This window comes from Hemibagrus wyckioides, linkage group LG09 (assembly GCF_019097595.1).
Source record: "Hemibagrus wyckioides isolate EC202008001 linkage group LG09, SWU_Hwy_1.0, whole genome shotgun sequence".
NCBI classification, from domain to species: Eukaryota; Metazoa; Chordata; class Actinopteri; order Siluriformes; family Bagridae; genus Hemibagrus; species Hemibagrus wyckioides.
The window spans coordinates 18,786,497-18,810,534 of NC_080718.1; the positions used below are offsets into that span (position 1 = coordinate 18,786,497).

The 24,038-nt window shown below is 36.7% G+C and overlaps 2 protein-coding genes across 2 annotated transcripts; both read right to left on the minus strand.

The window, feature by feature from the left end:
- Positions 1 to 666: 666 nt before the first annotated feature.
- Positions 667 to 10,370, minus strand: hao1 (hydroxyacid oxidase (glycolate oxidase) 1). The gene is made up of 8 exons (XM_058399467.1): positions 10,195 to 10,370; positions 7,376 to 7,527; positions 5,458 to 5,713; positions 3,331 to 3,506; positions 1,945 to 2,036; positions 1,352 to 1,510; positions 1,194 to 1,263; positions 667 to 1,067 (listed from the first exon to the last, which is right to left on the minus strand). Exons 1-8 carry the CDS (start codon positions 10,353 to 10,355, stop codon positions 1,000 to 1,002), a joined length of 1,134 nt encoding a protein of 377 aa, XP_058255450.1. The 5' UTR covers positions 10,356 to 10,370; the 3' UTR covers positions 667 to 999.
- Positions 10,371 to 12,057: 1,687 nt separating this feature from the next.
- Positions 12,058 to 22,686, minus strand: tmx4 (thioredoxin-related transmembrane protein 4). The gene is made up of 8 exons (XM_058399468.1): positions 22,295 to 22,686; positions 21,761 to 21,876; positions 17,787 to 17,832; positions 16,878 to 17,006; positions 16,683 to 16,728; positions 15,818 to 15,919; positions 15,354 to 15,417; positions 12,058 to 13,761 (listed from the first exon to the last, which is right to left on the minus strand). The coding sequence occupies exons 1-8, from the start codon at positions 22,489 to 22,491 to the stop codon at positions 13,529 to 13,531; spliced, it is 933 nt and encodes a 310-aa protein (XP_058255451.1). The 5' UTR covers positions 22,492 to 22,686; the 3' UTR covers positions 12,058 to 13,528.
- Positions 22,687 to 24,038: the final 1,352 nt, after the last annotated feature.

Genomic DNA, 24,038 nt, shown 5'->3' on the forward strand with positions numbered 1-24,038 from the left:
ATATAATAATATAATCACTTGTGATTTGCCAGCCATGGTAAAGGATTAGTGTTTCCTCAATTGAACCACCACATCATCACTCCTGCTGTTAGAATCAACAGCCTTGTCAAATATCGCTCCCCGCCAAACATATCTAAACAATAAAAGTGTGACACACTACTCCATGCAGGTCATGTTTGCATTAGAAAACAAAAAAACATTCTCATCTTAAATTTGTCCAATGTTGCATGGAGGATTTTTGTTTCATCCCTATCCCAGGCTTGTGGTGGAAAACCCCTGAGCTTCCTTCATAAACTGTACATTTCATTTGATTTCAGCAGGAGGGAAACATTCCCCACTGTGGCCCCTGCAAATGGAGGAGGTTCAAACAAAGTGCTAGGTGCTAATGAACAGAGTCCTGACAAAGTTTGTTTTCCTGCACCGAACCATGCATATAATGGCTTCATTCAGAAACGGTGGCTCAGCCATGGAAAGAGCTAGTAAAGAAATCCCAAAGTGTTTGGGTGACCTTCCTGAACTTCATACAAACTCGTTTGCCTTGTGGGCCTAGTCAAGGGAGTTTACATATTCATGAGAGACACGCTGCAGCACCAGGCCAGAGATGGCTACCTGCTATGAATTTCCCTTAGTGTTACATAAAAACTTACAAATAAACAAGACACAGAATGAGCAATGAGTGCACGCTGGCATATTTAATATAGTCTGGAAATAAGGACAGCATGACATCGAAGGACAGTTTGACATATAAGAGAATTATGTAATTTCAAAACAAGAAAATTATTAAACTGTGTATAATAACCCGACTGAATTCATTTCAATATTGCTGATGCATGGAATATCTCAAGGCTAATAAAAAGAAAGTATGGCAAAGAATTACTCCTAGTATTTCAATAAGAATTAACAGGATATATATTTATTTATAGTCTATAGCCTATAGAATATAGTCATATTCTAGAAATTCAGAATTCCACCATTTTAATGAGAGCTTTGTGCAGGTCATCAGATCCTAGGGATTTGCTCAGATCTTCTCAAAAGGGTTCTATCAATTTCCCTCACAGATCGGGATCCTTTTGCATTGCAACACAAACAAATTAAAAAAATTAAATATTAAAAGTCCCAGCAACTGATTATAATGTAGAAAATGAAATGTAGTAGAAATACATTTTGTATAAATGTGTGGTAAACAGCTGTACCTGTAAGAGCTAATGCCAGGTGAAGTTCCTCTCGTAGCACCTGCAGCACATCGTGGACCCCTTTCTCACCCTGATAATAACAAACGATTTTTTGTGATCAGATTTGTATTAGACCAAAGTTGGAAAAAAAAGGTCTGTTGTCATGTTTTCTGTCTCACCTCACAGGCCAGGCCCCACAGGATGGGTCTTCCTACAAACACAGCCCTTGCCCCCAGCGCCAGGGCTTTTAACACATCTGTACCTGTGCGAACACCTCCATCCAGATAAACTTCAGCTCTGCCACCCACAGCCTCCACAATCTCAGGCAAGGCATCGATCTGCGCTCACACACATGCAAATTATGTTGTACATTTAGTATGCATTTTGGCTCGCTCGAACTAATCTTACTTGCGTTTTATTTTTGCATGCCATACTAGAAAATATGACCCACAAAGACGTCAGAGCAGTAAAAAAGGCTAGTTTCCATAAACCTTCTGACATTTAATAAACAGTGCATGAAGGTTGCTATGATGAACTAAACCAATAACATATCCATTGGACAAAAATACAGCACGAGAATTGTGTGATACCTACAATCAGAGCTTTTAGTCACGCTGCAGTGTCACACCTTAAAGAACCAACACCCAGGCAACACTAACAGATGTAATTTTCAGACCACAGTTGTTTACTGAAGAGATAACATGTGGCTTGGGGATCTCTAGAATCTCTAGAAGAAGAATAAGCAGTGTTTACTCTTTCACTAGGCACTTACAGTGGCTGGAACACAATCAAGCTGTCTTGCTCCATGGTTTGACACAAGTATCCCATCAACACCATATTTTAGAGCTTCTCTGGCATCTTCCGCTGCAGCACAGATTCAGTATAAACAAGATGCTGGGATTAAGTTAAACATACACATTTCTCTTTGTATAATATGTGAGGGATAAAACACAATGGGGTGTGCTGTTATAGGAAAAGAATCAACAATGAGTTGCTGTGTGTGATGCGGCGGTTTCTGCTACCACCCTGAAGATGATTATTCTTATAAAACCCATACCCATGATGTCTCCCTTAAACTCCCATTTTAAATATACATCCCTCTACAAGACGTTTCAGCATATCAGTAATGATTATACATTTTCTTGGTAAAGTAACTGTTTTAATCTAATTAGAAGAAGCAATAATAATAATAATAATAATAATAATAATAATAACAATAATAATAATAATTATTATTATTATTATTATTATTATTATTATTATTATTATTATTATTATTATTATTTGCATTGAATTACTGTTATTATTATTTGAACTACAGTTGGTACTATTGACCTTTATATTCCTTTTATTGTATTTTTATATATTTTTTGCATAATTTTTCCTTTTCTATCTGTATAGAATTAAATTTTTGTTTATTCAAATTCTATTTTTATTAAATTTTTATGTCAACAACAGTAAAAAAAAAAAAAAAAGCATTTCACTACATGCCGGACTGTGTATGGTTGTGTATGTAACCAATAATGTTAAATTTGAATTAATCTTTAAAGCTGCTGTTACAGAAATGAATCACCTTCTGACCAATCAGATGTGAGTATTTACAGTGCTGTGGTATAAAGATATTTTAAGGATATAAAAGCTATTATTATTAATATTTTGCTCTGAACTGTTAATACTTCCTTGCATGCTGCCTTAGAAATTGTTAAAATAGCTGGAATTGTTCAATGTCAAGTTTTTGTGTGTGTTCTGAGTATATGGACCATTAAAGATGGTGTCATTTCCCATAAAGGCCATACTTTCTCTATTTCCACATCATAACCCTCAAACTCCATTTCCAAAGTGATCTTAGTTCCAGACCCGGCAAGATCTGAAAGTTAAAGGCCGATCTCAAAGAAAGATAACAACAGTTTTAGCCATATGGAGGCCATTACGTGTTGGAGCTGCAAACGTCCCTGCATATTTTTCCTACCATGAAATAAGGTATACACTGTATTTAATTAACACACCCTTGCTGACATGCAGCTCACATATCATTTGCGTTTTGATCGGATTATGCAAATCCTTTAGACAGTACATCAGTGGCTCGTTTCCAGAGACCAAAGGCCGCAGACGGATGAGTGCAGACACTCTAATCACTCCTCCCAGCTGGAGCACTCACCTCTCAGAACTCCTTTAACCACCAGAGGCAAGGAAGTGATTCTTTTTAGCCAAGCAATGTCCTCCCACTTCAATGTAGGATCTATGGCCTGAGCCACATACACTGCCAGGCCGCTGTCCTCCCCGTAGCCCTCCTTTGATGAGAACGCTAAATCAGGCGTTTCAAAATTGGCCATCCTGAAAAAGAAAGAGTGCAAAAAATCACGTTCATTTGCAGACTGTTGTTTTTGGTCAGTGTTTAAAAAGCCGGGTTGGGAAATAAGCCAATAGGTAGCGCTGCTGCTCAAAAGCACTTTGTTGATGCTGCTGCTACATCGTAAAAAAATTCAGGAAAGCCTACAAAGGCTGTATCATGTCATTTCTGGTGGAAAAGGAGTACCACTTGTGAAATTTATACTCTGTTCAAAAGCTTCATTTTAGTTTTCAGATTGCAATGATTCACCTAGAGGTACAGGACAGGAAGCCTTTGCTTTCATCAGGCTGTTTTCTTTAGCCTAATGTAATGAGGGGTAGTGAAGATTAACCAGTTCCTATTAATCCCCATGAGCGACTTACTAATCTACTGTAAGACGTGAGGGGAAAAGTTTCCCTAGGTTTAAAAGCCAGATTTCTGTTCTATAAATATGTAAGCCTGTTCAGGGACCACAGTTCAGTTTTTCAAGAGAAAACAAAGCTGCATGTGTGGGGCCAAAATTCAGATGGGCTTTTTAAGAAATCTCACAAGAATATCAGCATTAGACACTAATTTGTAGACATGCATGAACTGTAAGTGGTTTTCTAAAAAAGGTTTAGAGTCTGTGCAGGATTCCATGATTGCAGTACCATGTAACCCTTGAAGTAACTGATAAAGTAGCTTTTAAAATCGTTTTTCATCATTGAAACTAAGAAAATGTGTTCAAAATTGTTATCTAAGGCAGCAAGATTTCTTTATTCGACGTTTGGCTGATGATATGATCTGCCTTTTCTTATTAAATGAGCAGCAGGCTTTATTTTTTTAGCATAGTATCACCAAATGCTCAAAATGCAGTTACCTACAATCCAACACTTTCACACAATAGCAGAATGGAATGGAAATCAACCTTTCTGATATAGTCTAAACAGATGAATTATTGTATCGGCACATGTCTGCTATAAGATTAGTCAGGGCATTGCTGGGTTTCTGTATGAAGAGTACTGTGACACTCTAAAGCTTTTTGCATAGTAAAAAAACACAGTAGAAAACTGCCATAAAAAAACCATTAGTAGGTTAGTAAAAGTAGTCTACTTTCATATGAGCCATTATACACCTGCTGTGGTGTGTAACATCCCAAATAAACTCACGACAGAAAATCCATTTTTGGTCCCTGGTTAAAAGAGTTAATACCATAAGGATATGAATGACTTTCCAATCATTAACTTAAAAACAAAAAGACTGAGAGAACTTTTTTTTACACATCCTCTTCAGAAAGATAAAAGTTCAAGTTCAGAGATGAGGTGAATGTGTTGAGTCAATAGGGCTGAGTGAATGTTTAAACGAAATGTACACATTTCATAACCTGTAAAGAATGGAAATGGATGCAGAAGATGTTAAAATGATTCATACATTAACACAACAATATTAAGATCGATGAAGCGTGTTAATGATTATATTCCAAGGTAAACTGTAGTTATAGTGGGTCTGGACAGACAAAATGGTGTGTTATGAACACTTTATTGTTTTAAGAAATTTATCTGAAATATGCATATAGGTTGCTGAGAAGGCAGCTAATAATTGGAAAAACATTGAGCCGGATTGAATAAATTCATGAAAGAGCACGGGTTCAGATTTCTAAATGTAATACGAGTGAGACACAAATGGCATCTCAATCCTGGAATCACCCACTGTATTATTCCACAAGCAAGTGTATAGTTACAGAATTTCTATTTAACTCTGCTGTAATTTCTGTATTGTGTACATGCAACAAAACTGTGAAGGTTTGTCTCAGCAGTACAGATTGTATGACACCAGTTGTTAAATTCCTTTAGCCAGTAGACTGGCAGTGTGTGCATTATGCCCTGCAGTAAGTGCTCCACTTGCACTTTCACAACAGGTTGTGAAACCCTTTACATGGCACACTAACATGTTGCGTGTAGGTGCCTCCACTTTTACCTCAAATGAGAGGGCAGCTTGAAGCGATTGCGCACGTCATCACGCCTCTTGCCAAGATAAGGTGTGTCCACTGTGACAAAGATACCCTTATACCCTGCCTCTTCAGCCCTCCTGACCAGAGACTGAGTCAGCGCTCGGTCTTTGTAAATGTAGAGCTGCATCCAGCACAGGCCAGCTGGGGCTGCTTGTGCCACTTCCTCTATGGTGGAGTTGGCCCAGGAACTCAGCATCATACCCGTGCCAGCGGAGAAACAGGCTACAGAAAAGAGAAGAAAAAAAACATTGTTACGTGCTAATACCTTTGATTATAAAACAGCAAACTCTGTGGAGCAAAAGTAAGGAAACAGTTGAAAACTGCCTGACTACTATATACCAAAATTATTCATTAAATACCAAAAGAGGGCACAGTGGCTTAGTGGCTAGCATGTTTGCCTTGCACCTCTTGGGCTGCAGGTTCGAATTTCTGCCCTGTGTGCATGGGGTTTGCATGTTCTCTCCATGCTTATGGAGTTTCCTCCCCCAATCTTAAGACATGTCTTGTAGGCTGATTGGCATCCCAACACAGAAGTAGTAGCACTGATGGAGATCTTATCATGTAAGTTAAAGTTTTTGGACTTTTGTGTTTGAGAAGATGAGACCTGGACAGGTTAAAGGACTAAATCACTGCTGCATCTGTCTCTTTATGTACAGATGAACCAGGGTCTAATTCCCACTGGCACCACTATCAGCACATTGTCATATGGCATTGTGGGTAATATAGAAAACCATTAACCAAAGTGAAAGGGCTGGCAGCAGAGATCCTGCGACCCTGTGTTATTCAAACATTGCTTCTAAGCAACTTCCATTGCAGTGTCACACATTAACTCTTGAGATTGGATCTTACCTTTAAGACAAAATGATGAAGGCAAAAATGTAACTTATTACTTATTATCCTTTAGTATAAGAAGTGAAGAGTTAATAATGAGAAAATCTCTTTTAAATGTGATATAAATATTCCTTAATAACCTGCACGCCTACTCTTTGTCTTTATAACTGTCTCAATCTCTTTTGTATCCTCTGAACAGCTTTTTGGATCCTATTACTTGTTATAATCTTCCTTCACATATCTGCGTGGGATGTATTTGTCAATTTTCCACTTGATGTACCTTCCCTCACTTGGCAAAATGGCCAGCTGACCATTGGTCAGCTAAGCAGATTAAGCTAAAAAAAAAAATTAAAAATAAGAAACCTTCTTGCTTTTGGTAGTTTTTCTAGGCTTGATGCATGATTCAGCCACATTTTTAAAACTTCCTGGAATTATTTTTACTGGCATATAAATAGCATTTTTTTTATACCTAGGAAGCTTTGTGTTGGAAACTAATGGTTTCCAGCAACCTTAAGAATCTGTACAATTTAAACAATAGATGTAATGAGATTTGCAGAACACCACTGATTAACCCTTTAAAAAGATATATACTTCACATATACTTCACATGTATCACAAGTGTGAGTTACACTTGATAATATGCAGGAAGTATGTGGACTCAAGTGTCACCTGTGACAGCATGGACATAACATGTGATTACATGAAAATGAAAACAAATGAACTGTTAGATATAAATGAATAGCTGGAAAACCACACATGAAGAATAAAAACACTTCTATTCTATGTGAACACAAGGTGTATAAAAGCGATGTGTAGATGCATAATCATATGTGTAACTGTTGTGTTAGAGAAACGTGAGAATATGGACATATAAGTTGTGTCTTTGTTGTGCCAGAGCTCCATGTGTGAACTATTCACCCATGTGATGTGTGGTGAAGAGGTGAAGCTCCTGCATATCTAACACGGTCCTGGAGCTCCACCACGTGGTGTGTTATATTATTACAATATGGTGTCCAGCATTCAGTGTGTTGTGTCCTAAGCAGAATGTCTCACCTCTGGCAGTAGCAGTTTCTCCTTCAGGATGCGCCATTCTCTGCATTGCAGTGGCTGCTACACACACAGGCATGCTCACACTCTGTCCCAGTACAGTTGTAGACATATCCACCTTGGACACATCTCTAAGCACGCGTGGGAACAAGCGCCACCTACAGCAAGAAGGAGGAATGATGATAAAGAGGCAGGGAAACATTAATCATTGACTCAGTGTAATCCGTCCCTCAGTGTAGAAGCTGCCTACTTTGCACTACATCAGATCCTTCATCAACCTCCGGTTTCTGTTCTTATGGTCATTTTTCAAACCTTTCACTTTTACTCTTGCCCTAAAGCTACCAGTGCAAATACACACTATCCCTGCTTGTCTTACTGTTCTTTCACATTCTTTCTATTCAGCTACACTGGCTTCATCTGCATTATTTGAACATCAGTTTCAGCTGACTAAGCTGCTTTTTGATGCCTAAACATTTCTCTCTTCATAACTTTCTTTTCTCTCATACGTTTTCCTCTCTTATCTAATCTACACCTTCTTTACTTCTGTCTCTCGTCATCTTCCCTTCTATTTTCTCACCTTTCTCACTCCTTCTTTTCTGTTGTCTTCTCTTTTCCCCTTTCTGCATCGCTTATCTCCTTTTCCTCTCCTTCTTTTCTTCTCATCTCATTCCTTGTTTTATCTGCTTCTCATCACTTATATTTCTTTTCTTTCCTGCATTTCTCTTCTCATATCCTTCTCCCATAATCTGGTCTAGTGCTTCTCTTCTTTTAATCTAGGTTCAGGTGACTATTCCTTTTTCCCTTACTCCCCTACGTTTCTGTTCTCTTCTTATCTCATTATATTTTCATCTTCACTTCTTATCTCTTACTTTTTTTCTCTCCTTGTCTTGTCTTTTCATCCTAATCTCTCAGTTCTCGCCCCCTTCTCTTGTCTTCTCTTTTTCCATTATCTTCTCTTATCTTTATCCTGGATGCTGTCATGGTGGATTCAGGCCCTACATTGGGAATACTGGGAGCGAGATGGGAATACACCTTGGATCTTATGCACTATGTTAATTCACATTCACTCTTTTCTATTTCTTTTCTTTCCTATGCTTCTCTTTTCATCTCCTTCTCCCATCATCTCTTCTTATTCTTTTTTCTTGTTTTTTGAATGACAAATGACTATTCTCTTCTCATCTCTATCTCATTATATTTTTCCTCTGCTTCATGTCTCATATCCTTCCCTTTTCATCTCTTTGTCTTGTCTTTTCATCCCCATCTCTCAGTTTTCATCCTCTTCTCTTGTCTTCTCTTTCGCTTCTCATTCCATTAGCTTCATCCTGGGTGGTGTCACAGTAGATTCAGGCCCTTCATTGGGAATACTGGGAGTGAGATGGGAATACGAATTGGATCTCATGCCCTATGTTAATCCACATCCAATCTTTGTCCATGTCCTTTCCCATCACTTTGGTATTTGTTTTTTTTTTATTTGTCTTTTTCCAGTGTGATGTTACAGCCATTATATAAAGCATGAACAAAGCGATATTTTGGAGACACAGGTTCAATTTGCTGAGCTGTTTTAAGCAGACACATTAATGTGAAAAATAGAGCACCACCACAGAGCTCTTAATTGTTGGCTGTCACTGTTAATGGCTGATGTAGTCAGGGTGATCAGGCTAGAGCCGACTAACTACAGCTACTTTAACTTTCCATAATCACTCCCTGGACCCTGAGCTTAATGGTTTGTTCTTGATTATACTATAAATAATGTAGTACAAGGTTTATCTGCATAATGACAGGCTTTTCGCTTTTGTTGACAGTGCTTTAGGGCATTTTCCTCTCCTCAGCTGGACTCTGAAGTGCATCACCCACACTACCCACACAAGAGAGAACAGCAGGGAACGCTGGGGCAAAAAAGTGAGAAACCTTTCTGACCTCTCACATCTATACTGTAGAATAAGACTATAGGAGAAAAGCAGGGCTGTGAAAAGGATTAGAGGTATATTTTTTTCCGTTCGCTGTATGAGTAGGCATTGTGTCACTAACTTGGTGTCTGAAATCAATTTCCTAAATCTTTGTTGTGCTGCCGTATATTTCCTGCGTCACATGCCACAACTTCCACCACAGCATGCAACAGAGTTACTCGTCTTAGTAATGGCAGCAGAGAAAATGGCTGTATGTTGTGGAAAAACAACATGCGCCATTTTCACAAATAGTTTCTTTTACTATAAGCCATGACAGAAGTCTATTTGTTTGATTGATTATATGGCTTCTCCACTGCAAGAAGTTTGTGTTGTGTAGCATGCATACACTGTAACTGGATTTCCAGTTAATAACTTGTATGAATTCCTAAGCAGCACAGGCTTATTGGTTGGTTATTAAATAGTGCGGTTTTTACCCATTCCTTGCAGAAGTGAGTTCTCACAAAGTGAGAAGTGAGTCACAGAGCTTTTTTAAAGACCAAAAAACCCCTACAATTTATACAATTTATTACTGTGTATCCCTAAATAAATTATTTTCCAAATTCTTCATAAATCATTTCATATTATTTCTTACAGGCAGGCTGCATAGTCAAAATATAGTGGTACTAATTATATTTGCTAACTATAGTTGAGAATGAAAAGGATTTTTCTGCACATTTCTACACTACTTTTTGAAGAATACATATTATACATCATATTTCAGCAACAATTCCGAGATATCTACACCTGTATTTTCACAAAGGCATACAAAAAAGAAATTTCACACGAAACCAAAGAATTATCCTGATTTTTGATCTGCAAAAGTGATGTTTGTGTTCATGTCGGATAAAGCAAGTGCCTTGCCAATACACCATCACATACCTTTTAAAAGCTGCTACATTATCAGCTAGTGATTCCTGCTGATCTGCTCCAGAGAAATAATAATCAAATACCGCTTTGGGTAAGATTCTTTTAGCTTGGTGCTCAAAATCACTCAAACACACTGGCTTGTCAGACATGTTTCCTGAAAGATGACCCTTCATCTGTCTTTCTCTCGGCAACATTTCAACAGCTCACCTATAAATAATTAACTCCAAAAACTTTGGGGAGTTTCACAACAAATGTTTATCTACTGAGGGTCGACGTAGCCATGAGGTACATGTATAGGCTCCATGCATACGTTGAACAGCCCACATGGTTTGAATAAAAATCGATACCATGTGCTGTCTGTGCAAAAATAAAAAATAAATAAATAAATAAACAGGATGAACCCTACACCCTTGCATTAATACCTTGTCATAAATCTTCATGCAAAAAGGAAAAAGCAATCTAGACAAAGCACTCATTACGGCAGATTGAATGTGTGATTAAAAGGAGTAAATCTTAATTGGGTTAATAGGCATATATTTTCTCAAGAGGAAAGAGTTCCCTCTGAGCACATCCTGCACCACATTGCTGTGTAGGTTGTAGGCTGTTAATATTCCTGGCGGTTTAGATCCTTCTCGCTATATAGCCTCCTCTGCAGCTTTATGTAACAGGATTGCAGTGCTCCTCTCATCTCTGTATCCCACACACCATGAGTTCAAAGGACGTTATCTAAACTTCCATCAAACTTTATATCAAAGGAAAAAATATATAGAAAAGGTGCCAAATGTTTGATTTACATTTGTTTTTCAAGCAATGACCTTTTAGCTAACAAGATAAAAATCAACCATTTAGTATAATCTAGATAGATAGATAGATAGATAGATAGATAGATAGATAGATAGATAGATAGATAGATAGATAGATAGATAGATAGATCTCTAAGACTTCAATGCCGTCAGTTTGTAGAAAAATGAAAGACACAAATCATGATTAACAGTTTATATTCCAAATTTTAACAGTCAATAGTATAAAATGCATGTGACAGGCGTTCATAGCGTCACCTAAACACTGCATGTCATTTAACACCTCCAGAATTTCTGGAATAAAGTGATTTTTTTTTGCTACCAAATTATCAACTGTATCCATTTTTCATTGCTCTAAAAATAATTTTCCAATATACTGCAAAAAACACACAAACATAATAACATATGCAAATCCAAAACACACACACACACACATCCTTAAACACCCAACATATTAAAACACTGCCTATTTTTTAAGCTTTTCTTATTCAAGCATACAAGGCTTCCGCAATACATGATATTTCACTGCAATATTAACAGCGCCGCCAACCTTTACATAAACATTTTAGAAATCACTGTCATTTAAAATAAGAATATGTGAGTTATAAGGGCAGATTGTTTTTCCCCCACACCAGCGTTTGGAACTTTCTGATATTAACCCCCTTTCCCCATCTCACAAAGGTAAAGGAGAAAGTTTTCATTTATTATTAAAATTAAACAGTTTATTTTTGACTCGGCTAACATTAGACCCGTATACATTTAACATCAGTTAACTACAGTACATTCATCAGGAATGCTAAATTTTTCAGAAATTAAAACACACACACACACCCCAACAACAAAAAACCTAAAAACCCCAGCTGTTTCAGTTTTTCAAACACAAAAGAACAAAAAAAAAAGGCTGGCTGAATTGGCATGTTACAGAGTACATGCACTGATGCTGCGTATTTACTTAATTTCTATTGTTTCTGAGGAGAGCATGAGATGTTAATTCAACATTAATTAATGTTGTTAAGTCTTAATATCATTCGATAAAGTTCATCAAACCCATCATAGTCATGCTCTTTGTTTTTGGTGGTGTTCTGATGATTACAGTGTTCAAATATGAATAAACTATCAAGACAATAACAGAAATAGAGATTGTATGTTTGCAGCATTGCTTGGCTTACTTCATAACACACGGACGTGAAGGAGACTCGGGGAGAATTTGGCTCAACAAATTCTCTAAATTTCCTGACTGCACTGCTGAGAACATTATTACACCATTCCCTCTTCTCCTTAAAGCTGAAATGGTGGAAATGCTTGATTTCTTGTCTCGTTTTTCGGCTGTTGGCTCTAGTATATTATGATCTTCTCAAATGGTAAATTGCAAGCTGGGAATAATCTATATTGCACAAGCCTACACACAACAAAAGTAATGGCCTGACAGCACCATTAAAACACACTTGTATATAGAGTATTGCATATTGTACGGTAAAATACATGGTCTCAATTTTCAATTAATCTAATGAATGCATCGAACCTATCAGCAGAGATCGGCGATTAGGCGTTTTTAATACTTATGCACACATTGAGCAACACAGAGAACATCATACAGGGCCATGTTTCTCAATGTGGTTCAAAGGGGCTCATAAAGCACACTCAGGGGGTTTGTGATTTTCTAATTTTGGTACAGCAATGGAAACCAGAGCCCAACATCATCACAGTTATTATGCCAATAAATAATGTAAGCTGTAATCTAATGACTAATGTTTATCTAATGTTTTAATAAACATGTGGGAAGTTCAGGAAGAAAAAAAAAGTCTTTCTGGCTCCAATAAATTTGCAAAATTGCACATGATTAAATAATGCGGCTATGTTTCTGAGTACTCTGTTTGAAAAATAAATCTGTTGAGTTAAATGGGTCTCTGACTGCTAAAAATTTGAAAACCCCTGATGTTGAGCATCCTTCTTACAATCTATAATTCACGACGATGAGGATTGTCCTCAGTGCCTTCTGTCTTTTGTATCCGATGTCTTCACTTTCACTGAAAGAACTTTTACAAAAGCAGTTTCAGGCTCTGGAATGTAAAAGCATTTACTTTCATATAAGCTATTTAAAAAACTATCATCAATGGTGTAAACAAACACATTTTCCACTTGCAGCACTAATTGCATAATGTACATCCTAAATGCAAAATACAAATATTAAACAGGTTTTAGGAGCGTTCTTAAAATATATATATACTTTATATAATTTTTCTTCTTTTTTTTTTTTTTTTCATTTTAAGAGCATTACAGCCGCTTGCTGTGTGATGCATCCTTGGCAATAGTTTATAAGCAAATACTACTTTTTTTTTTTTAAGCTTTCTCCTAATTTACACACAAAAATACTGGATTCCACATACTGGTTTGACAGAAACAGGGCTTGGGCTTGGGAAACAGAAACACAGATAAGACAGTGGAAATACGTGTTCAGCGCTTACAGTGCTGCATTCAGCTTTGCAGTGGACTTGCTGTATTTTGGTGTGAAACTGCATTTCAGGTTTCCAGCCTGCACAGAAGTGTTATGTGGCCTCAGGACTGCTTGGACCCTGTGGCTTCCTTTTCCGCACTGAGGTCTCTGAAGATTGCTCTGCGTTACCAGCTGCAGTTTCAGTGCCAGGGCTTCCTTCCTCCTCGGTGAACTCCTCCTCTCCAGACACCCGCTCACTCTCGTTGTCCAGGTCAGATGCATGCTTCTCCTCTGTCAGAGTGTCGTCCATGTCATCGTCAGAACCTTCGTCTTTCTTAAGTACAACTGGACATGCAGAGACATAATATAAAGTGTGGAAGTGCATTTTTGTAATATAATATACAACACTGCAGGCAGAGAGAACAAACTGAATCGATTATAAAACACACACATGCTAGAGTCAGAGAACCAGATGCCTCCATGCTAACAGCCTAAATAATAAAACACTGACACTTAACTACCTTCCTGTTCTTTGCCTGTCAACAAAAAAAACAAAAAACAAAAGGCAAATGTCTGCAGTGATGGCTAATTAGTAGCTTCTAAATCTTATTTTCAAACAACTAAAGAGACCATAGTCTCACCTACTTGTTTTTTTGGTTCACAAATTCACTAGTCAAAGTTCACCTAGATAAGTGCACTGCAAAGCAAAAGTACTTGACCAAAAGCACGTCTCTTTCACACACCACGTGGCCTTTCTGCTGGCTGAAACTAATTCACATGTGATCTGAATGCTGCTTTTAGAAAGCAGTAAAACACAGGATTCTGGTATTAAAGTCTATATCGTAGTTGTTGGTAATTCTGTAAAAGCTAAAGGATAGGAATGAATATTGAATATGTAATACAAGAATGATGAAAAGAAACTTATATACAGTTTTCTCTGATAGTAATGGAATGGCAAAGCTAATTCTTTCTATACAAGAATGAAGACATCCCACTATTTTTTTTTTTACATGATCAAAAATATTGGAACATGCAAATTACAGGCCCTGGTGTATAAACTGATAGTTTACGTAATTGCACTGTTGTCTACTTTTGGTTTAGGCACTGGATTTCATTCACCCATTAAGACTACATTTTTTGTTAAACAGGGGAAACCAATCCAAAACAACAGTCAGTGATATCGGCATCAACCACCACAGGGCAGGGTGAAGGAATCACCATCCACCGTTCTAAGACTTATGGAGCAGAAATATAGAGACCATATCACATGATGCAAACCAATCATCAGCAGTGAGAATCAGAAGGCCAGACTGGAATTCAGAAAGAAATACAGAGGTACAAAAAGAAATACAGAGATTAGTTATGGAATAAAAATTAACCTCTACTACAGTGCTGGAAAGGCCAAAGTGTAGAAAAAGAAATGGATGTGCTCATTATCCAAAAAATACAAGCTCATCAGTCAAGCAGAGTGGAGGTAGTGAAAGAGGCAAAAAGACAAAAAAAACAGTTTGGTGAGGTCACTGGGATAGAGAGATATGCAACAAACTATTAAGGGATATTTACTTTAAAACTATCTGTACCTATACTAGTACAAATGTGTCATGGTCCAAGTTGTTTAACACATTTATAAAGCTGACATTCTGCTCTCTCTCGTCTCATATTCATCTCTTGAGACGTTTAGCAAAAACAAAATAATTTACCTGAAATAAAACTTTTCCCTGACACCCTCTGTGCTGGAAATAATATCAAACGAGCAAAAGCGAAGAGTTTTTAACATCAGAGTGCACTTGCTTCTGGATTCATTTGCCTTTTCCCTTTTAGATATTAATTTAGGCCTGGACCAGTCTTGCACATTTTGTAAATTGATGATCCAAAAATGGGTACAGCTTTACAACTATCCTTTTAACATTTGGTGCAAACGATATTATTCATCTTACCAGTCTTATCCTCTTTGTACTTTGGTCTAGATGGGCAAATGCAGTCAGCGATCAGAACCAGCATCTGTTAGAAATGCAGAGAAGATTTAGGAGTACTGGCAAAAGTTCTTATACAATGCAAGCATCCAGTTCCTCCCACTTTATTCCCAAAGGTGCATTACAATAGCTAATCATTACACAACCAAGAGTTGTATAACACTTTTGCTGAACACCTTTATTTCCTTACATAATTTCTAATGCCGCAAGTCATTATCTCTTTGTGGTAATAGAACCATCAGAACATTAGAACTGAGAAAGTCATGCGCATTCTCTCACAATTGTTAATGCCTAGGGGGAAAAAAAGACCTTTTAAAAGCGAACTTTTACGAGACTGTGGAAAAGTTATGCATGAAACACATTCACCGAACAATAAGACTGCACATTTAATTCTTTCACCAAGCTTGATTTAGGTCGTTTTTACTTACCAGGCCGAGGAGAAGGCCCAGGAACAGTGTGACAATGGCAAAGATTACATAAGAGCCCCATGACGGAATGCCAAGAGTGTTGGTTAGGTATGTGTGGATTTGCTGAAATTGGATAAAAAGATAGTGAGGATGATTTATTGGTATACAAACTTCATTATAATAGAAATGACCATATTTTAAGCTATCTAATATTCTCAAACTAAACAAAGTCTAGATGACTGTCAGTTTGTTAGGGATTATTGTGTATTTATATCACAGCAATGTTGGATTTGATTCACAAATCTTATTGATTAATTTTCTATAAACAGCATACTAGCACCGGCTGCATATTATGTCACGGGTTTATATTAATGTTGTTTTTCTACGTTAAAAATTAATTTAAAGATACTTGCATGGTGGATGTTCCACATAACATAAAGCTAATAATAAACAGATTAAAGAAAAATATCTAATTGCTGATATGGTGAAACTTCATTAAGAAAACATTTATTTAACGTTCGTCTCCAGTCAGCGGTTTGTAACAGTCAGCTGTTACTTCATGTTTTCCACCATGGGGAAGTTTAAGGACAGAGACCATTGTTCTTTTGCAGCTGTAGTCTTGTCAACATGACCAGCGGCATTTTCAGTCTCTTATTAACTTCAGACTGTTTATAGCTGTTATAACATAAGTGATAACAGGAACAAATTTGTCTTGCAGATTTTCCACTACAAAATATAACCATTATTATATTGCTGTGGTATAGGAGGAATAAAACACTTCATGGTGTGCTGCGACAGGAAAATAATAATCCACAACAAATAATCCACAATCACCATGTCTTTGTTGTTTACCTCCTACACAAACATCCAATAAAATGCATCATACCCGAATCCACACAGAAAGGCGGAACAGACCAGCCATTCCTGACATCCTGAAATAAAAAAAACAAAATATATTTCAACAATATTGATATCAACAGCACAAACAGCATCAGTTCTGTTAATTCAATGCACCGAGACTCTTTGAGTGCTGAGCACATTTAACTTAAGAGAGGTGGAGAGAGATGAATGCATGCTTTACAAGATCGATGATGGCGATTTCCATCCAGGCAGCGGCTCCACGGCTTTCCACTTTTGTTGAACGATGTATGCTTGGATATCCTCAATGGCCCGTGATGACATGTATCTTCTGAAACTTCCATCTTTGGCACTGCAATAGACAGGAGATGAGTGTTTGACCACAGACTACAAAATATGGTGTGATTATATTCCACAGAGAGGCAGTCAAGCAGATATCAACCAAAAACAAAGCGGACTGATGACCGATTGCTCTCCTAAGCAGAGTGATCCAATGATGTATTGTGTATACACTCTGTGAACACACTGTGTGCTACCTGACAATTTTATTTCTTTTACGCATAAAGTAGCTGAGATCGAGCTCTACTCCCTTTATTTAAACTGCTGATTTTAAGATTTACTCATGTCTGAGTGCCAAGTAATACACATTTAGAGAGAATTCAGGGCTATGTCCCAATCCACTTACTGCACACTAAATAGTATGGCTGCAACACCTAATAAAAAAAATGTGGCAATAAAAATAGTTGGTATATATACAAATTTCATTATAAATTAGTTGGTCTACTTTGTGACGCATCCTGTTGTATACACTGCTTCACTTCATTAGACGCATCTGACGCAAAATGAAAGATAATGCATTTATGTATATTATAATATAATATAATATAATATAATATAATATAATATAATATAATATAATATAATATAATATAATATAATATAATATAATATAATATAATATTCTGCACACTGTAGCACATGACTGTCTGGAGAAAAACAACAACAACAACAAAAAAACAACAACAATATTATCAAATGATGCAGCCTTTGAGAGATGTTTTTCAATTAAAGTAAAAGTGCTTAGTGTTTTCAGCATCACACAATGTTCAAACTCAGAACTCTGGAGACTTACTGAAAGATAGTTGGTAATGAGGTGACCAGAAAGCGCCCACTCAGGCCTGCAGAACAGAGCAACACAGGGCAGGAGAGAGAATTAGTTATTACAGAAATATATATAGCAGAGGGTGTAGTGCAGCTGCAGATCCTACAGGCTCATCTCCCGAGTGTGGGAGTTTCGTACTGCTTCAATAGTGGAGCTGTAATACGAGTAAAGTAACTCGGTTTTTTGATAGTGAACTGTCTCATTTTCACCCAACAGCTGAGGTCTCCTCAGACATCCATCTTATACAAGCAGTGTGTCAAAGGCAGCCCTAAAGAGACAGTGTGGCTTGGGTTGGTTATTTGCAGGAGCACAATAAAAGGAAGAAGTCTTCTTTCTTTTTTCTTTCATGGCCAAAAATGTGCACACGCATGTTCCTTGGGATTTCTTACTGGTATTATGATGGAGCTTAAATGTAATGCATTATAAACAATAGGTTGTGCTGTTGCAAGAAAAACAACAAGTACAATAACAAAAGTGGTGTGATATAGCCTATTACCTTCCTATAACATCAGTCACTTATATCACAGTTATCAGACAAAAGATTATTTAATAATAAACAACCTGTCATACTTTTTAACCATATCTCTACAGTTAAATATATTTCTATAGTTACATTCCCTGTTTTGTTGAATGTCCACAGAACAAATTAGTTCCTGTTACGTTTCATATATAAAAATCATACTATATGTAAACTATATGTTTTCTAGTTAAACACATTTTATTTATAGGCTTAGATTATGCAAAGCATCTACAATACAAGTGACACTGGAGGATGTGTTACTATAGAAACAATATATTAAAACAAGTGTGTTATTAGAAACCTCCAGGCAGCCGGCACTACCTCCAGAGCTGTGCAGTTAGGAAAAAAATATGCAATCAACACCTTCTGAGCAAACGGATTCGAGACTTCACCAGCACTGTAGTAAATTAGCAACTATTTCAACACAGAATATGTATGAGTAGAATTAGACTTTGGACATTATATACATTTATATACATATATTGTTGTTTTTATTTTATGTAGTCTGAAGTCATCTGAAGCAAAACACCATCTTTGGGCCGCTGCTTGGGTACGCTGAATGACCTTAACTATTCACCTTCCCTGTCCTTCCCCATCTCCCCTGGCTCTCCTCCCCCCAGGTTAGTCTTTAACAAGGTTATTCAGTTATTCAGTGTCCTTTTGAAAGATTGGTTTTAACCTGCAGTTGACCTAAGCTTTCTATTTCAGAGATGCCCAGACTGATAAGTAGACCACCTTCCTACTCCCCAAATAAGCCTTATATTAACGACACATTTAGATTAACTTAAAGAACCTGTAGCATGTAATACATTTCACGAAGAGCATGCTTATTGAACACCTGTGTTCCACAATATACTGACACATGAATTCTCAGGCCTATTATGATAAAAGCCAAAAACACAACCACACCAACAGTAAAGCTCAATACATTTCTCACTTGTTCCTTTTGCAAGAAACATAACATAACTAATACAGTGTGATTTATACAGAAGGTTAAAATTAGTCACAGTTGCTTCATCTGCTCAGAGAAACCTTGTGATTTCTCACAATGTGCAGTTGTTACTACAATCCTTAGAGTAAATTCAATCACCGTTCAGCTCCTTCTCTCTTTTTCTGTATTGTGTGTGTGTGTGTGTGAAGTCTACAGGTTAATATGGATGATCTAATATAATCTTGAGCCTAAACATATCGAGTTAACAGTATACTAGAACAGGGCTGAGCAATATGATGATACAATGTTGATACTGCGATAGAAAAACATTCACAGCTTTTCTTTGATAAATTATACATTTTATAAATGCTGGACTGTAAAGCTCTAAATCTACTAGGGTGCGTTTTATTTCACTGTATGCTAAACCACGAGTTCATTTACTGGAGCCCTAGTGTCTTCTGATAAGTCTTGTATTTTGAAATAAGTGAGAAAGAAAAATACATATCAGTTGAATTGGCCATTGTGGCCACAGAAACCTAAGCATGGTGAATGTTGCATGAAGACATAATGTAAAGTGACACGGAGAAACCAGTAGCCGGCATCACCTTAAATTAATACACTCCTGCCAAATAATTAACAGGAAGCCATGTATTAATTACGATGCTCCCATAACAGATCATCAAATTTGGGGCTCATGTAAAGCCTGTGTTACACCGTGCAATTACAGTCGTCTTTTAATTTTACATCTTGTCCCACTGTTCAAGATGATCCCAATCAAATCTCGACTGCTTCTAGAACAGGCTAAGTGATAATGTGCTCTACATGTCGTCAATCAGTGCAATCCAGGCAATCACTCAGAAAATTGTCTCACACAAACAGAATAATTGCACTAAGTAACCTTGAGGAAATCCTCAAGAAAATTCTTTTAGCATGCTTCTTGTTATATTTTGCCAGTGCCACTAACATATTTGTAGCTGCCTCATGAGTTTTGTGTCATTCAGTGTTGCTCTTCTATTGGCGGCGTTTATCTGAGTATTGTGCAGAAAGATTTAGGAAACCTCACCACGGCCAGAACTTTTGTCATTAGTTGTCTTTGGTCACAGTGACACTGCTTTGGCTGACAGTGGACACATTCAAAGACCGCTGGTCTTAACTCAAGACCAAAGAATTTATTTAAACAAACAAACAAATAATTAGTATCGTGTGATTTTCTTACTATACCTCCACAACAAACTGAAGATTTTGCAGAACTTCTGGTTAAATCTACAGCTGTGTTTCATATCTGCACTATGTTTAACTTATCTTACTGTATTCTATATTTAAGATATTATATTATATTTCCTTTCTTCTTTGTCTTATATTCATATATATATATATATATATATATATATATATATATATATATATATATATATATATATATATATATATATATATATGAATATATATATATATATATATATGAATATAAGACAAAGAAGAAAGGAAATATAATATAATATCTTAAATATTATATATATATATATATATATATATATATATATATATATATATATATATATATATATATATATATATACACACACACACACACACACACACATATGTATGTATATATATACATATATGTGTGTGTATATATATATATATATATATATATATATATATGTATATATATATATATATATATATATATATATATATATATATATATATATAAAATTTTACATTTTATATTTTTGTGTGTTGTATCTTGTAACTGACTGAGCTGCTGTAACAAAAATTTCCTTCATGGGATCAATAAAGAAAAAATATTAATTATTAATTATTATTAAACATCTAAGTCTCTCTGCATTTAGGGCATCTGTCAAATGCAATAAATGTAATTACGATGTGTGATTTTTGTTATAGAAAAACTTGACCAAATAAAAAATGTACATTGTATGTGTGGACATGTCTTCAAAGAACTGGTGGCCATGTGTTTTACATTGGAGGCTTACAGCATAATGATTATTGCCATAGACTGTTGCTTCAAAATATTTACAAGTAGCCTTAATAAACACAAAAACAAACAAGCAAACAATAAAAAAACACCAAGTCGCCTCAGTGGCTCATTAAATCCAAGCTTTGTATGATTTTCTGTGGAAGCAAAGCAGTCCAAAAATGTCAATCTGGCTTTACACAATTCATTATCACGACTTTAAGATGTCATGGCCACAGCATAGTACTTCATGTCTTCTGTCTTCAAACTATTAAGTCGTGGCTATGCCTTAATAACACATGTCACTTCAGCAGTTCTGTATGTCTTAACCTGTAACGCTATAGAGACAGAAGTGACTTTGGTCCAACTTTCACCAATCTGGCAACATCCGTCACAGTTCAGTAGCTTTCTTGTCCTGCTGTAACTACAGAGGCCTGTATTATTATCCTGCTATACGCCTGTATATATATTCCACGCTGTCTGCAAAACCGAAATGAAAATATATGACAAACCTGGTTGTTGTGTGACATCAACATTTCCCACTGATATTCCCAGATTGTGGCTCTGCTTGGCGAAAGCCTCCCAGTCGTTGTGAATGTGCTGACACGCTGGACACCACGGGGCGTAGCTGTGGTGAAATAAACAGCACGATTATCTCTGGAAAATGTGCACAGTTAAAAGCAGAAAGTACTGTGCAGAAATTATACAACGAGAACCGCACAACAGCAAGGCAACCACACTAGCTACCGGATATGAACGCATTGGACTTATTACATATTAGCTAGCACTCTATGCTAGCTCGCCCATGTATAGTGTTTGGATGAATACAATCACATATGTGCAGTAAAATGTTTCACTGCTATAACGATTTTTTTAACACAGGCTACATGACTTCCGCTTTGTGTGTAGAGAGATAAACGATTGCACAGTGGGCGTGGCGTGTCAAAGTCTAAAGCCGTCGATTATTAAGCTCGCACACTCAGATCAATACTGATCAATAATGATCTGTTCGCCGCGATAAAACTGCAACACATGAGACTACTCACAATTTTAACATCCACTCGCCCTCCAGAATAAGGGTCCAGTTCGAGTCAGCGACTGTCAGCACGCTGCTCTCGGCTTGAGCACTGACATTATGGAGCTGCACTGCTAAAACAATTAAAACCGAACCGAACCAGAACATAGTTGTTAAAAGCTGCAGCTGCCGTGGACGCCTCGGTCCCGCCATATTGCCAGCACACATGTTGTATTGATTGTCAGAGACCTGAAATGCCTCGCCCTCCCTTATTTAAGGTAGATCGCAGTGTCCGTGTTTTACACGCCTTACGCAAATTTCTGGTTATTTTGGCACCGAATATGGTTGGTTGTAATGGCTCCCGTGTCTTGTTTGTCAGCAAAATGTCCCGCCTAAGATTCGCCAAACGCGCCACTTTTAGTTTGAATCATCCAGTTGTTTTCACAGACCACGCCCCCGGCTGCCTGTGATTGGCTAGGGAAATGATTGACGTCTCTCATTATTCCACAGTGACAGATCTACCTAGTATCGATGACGATACTGTATCGCCTGGAATTCAGTGCCACTGACGTGTGTTTCCATTACAATGTTTCATAAATTAAAAAAAGGCCTCCTTTCTGTACTATGATTAGTTTAACTTACCATTCACCACAAAAACAGAAGACAGTAAAATTCATTTTAAACCAAATAATAATCTGATAGTTTACAACTACTCAGTTCTGATAGGTTTTTTTTTTTTTTTACAGCATAACAATATTACAAATTTTTGCATATACAGTATTTATATATTCACAGTTAAAGCATTTTAGTTAAGTGTTTTTTTTTTGTCATTTAAGATATATGGTAAAAGCTTTAAAATAATTTCTGAAACGTTGGTAATAAATGTAATTTTGTGTATTCAAATAACTGTATCTGAATTTGTATCTGATTAACAGTTTATTTAAACCCAAAGTGAATACGGACTAAATGAGATGCTCTAATAGAAACACTGGGGGGGGGTAGTTGATCTCCAATTTATATGATTAATTTTTATCTTTTTAAAACACATGATATGTTTTTTTCTGATTTTTTTCCCCTAAACTGTTATAATTTAATATTATGTATTATTTTTTGTTTGTTTGTTTTTTACAATTGACTTCAGTGGTGAATGTTGTCACTGTGTCTTGGTTAGTCATGTTGTATGACTGGGTGTTTATCTCACTGTTAAAATGCATCTGGCACCAAGACTCCATTTCTGACACTCTGTGTGTCAGAGATTTAAGGAAAACTCATTTAAAAAAATATCTTTTGAAGGAAGAAAAAAAAAAAGGAATATGATTTTTTTTCTTCCTTCCTGTTTTTTGTTATGCACTATATCTTGCCAATAAACCCTATGTGCACTATAAACCCCTATTTGACCAATGACCCTCCCCCATTGCTATTATAATACTCTACATGCATTTAGGACGGCTTTCCACTAGATTTTGGAGGGGAAGAACATTAGTGAGGACTGGCCATTCAAGGTTTTCCACTCCAACCATGGACCTTGCTTTGTGCACAGGGGCATTGTCATGCTGGAGCAGGTTTGGGTCTTTAGTTTCAGTGAAGTGATCTTGTAGATATTCTAAACAATTCTGGGCACTAAATTGGGGAAGGTCATGTGTCCACACACTCTTAGCCATATATTGTATGTCCATGAACATGCAAAGACACTCACAGTATGTTATATATCAGATTCAGTTATCATACAGTGAACATGCACAGCACAAATCAGGATTGTGAAGCACCTTGTCAAC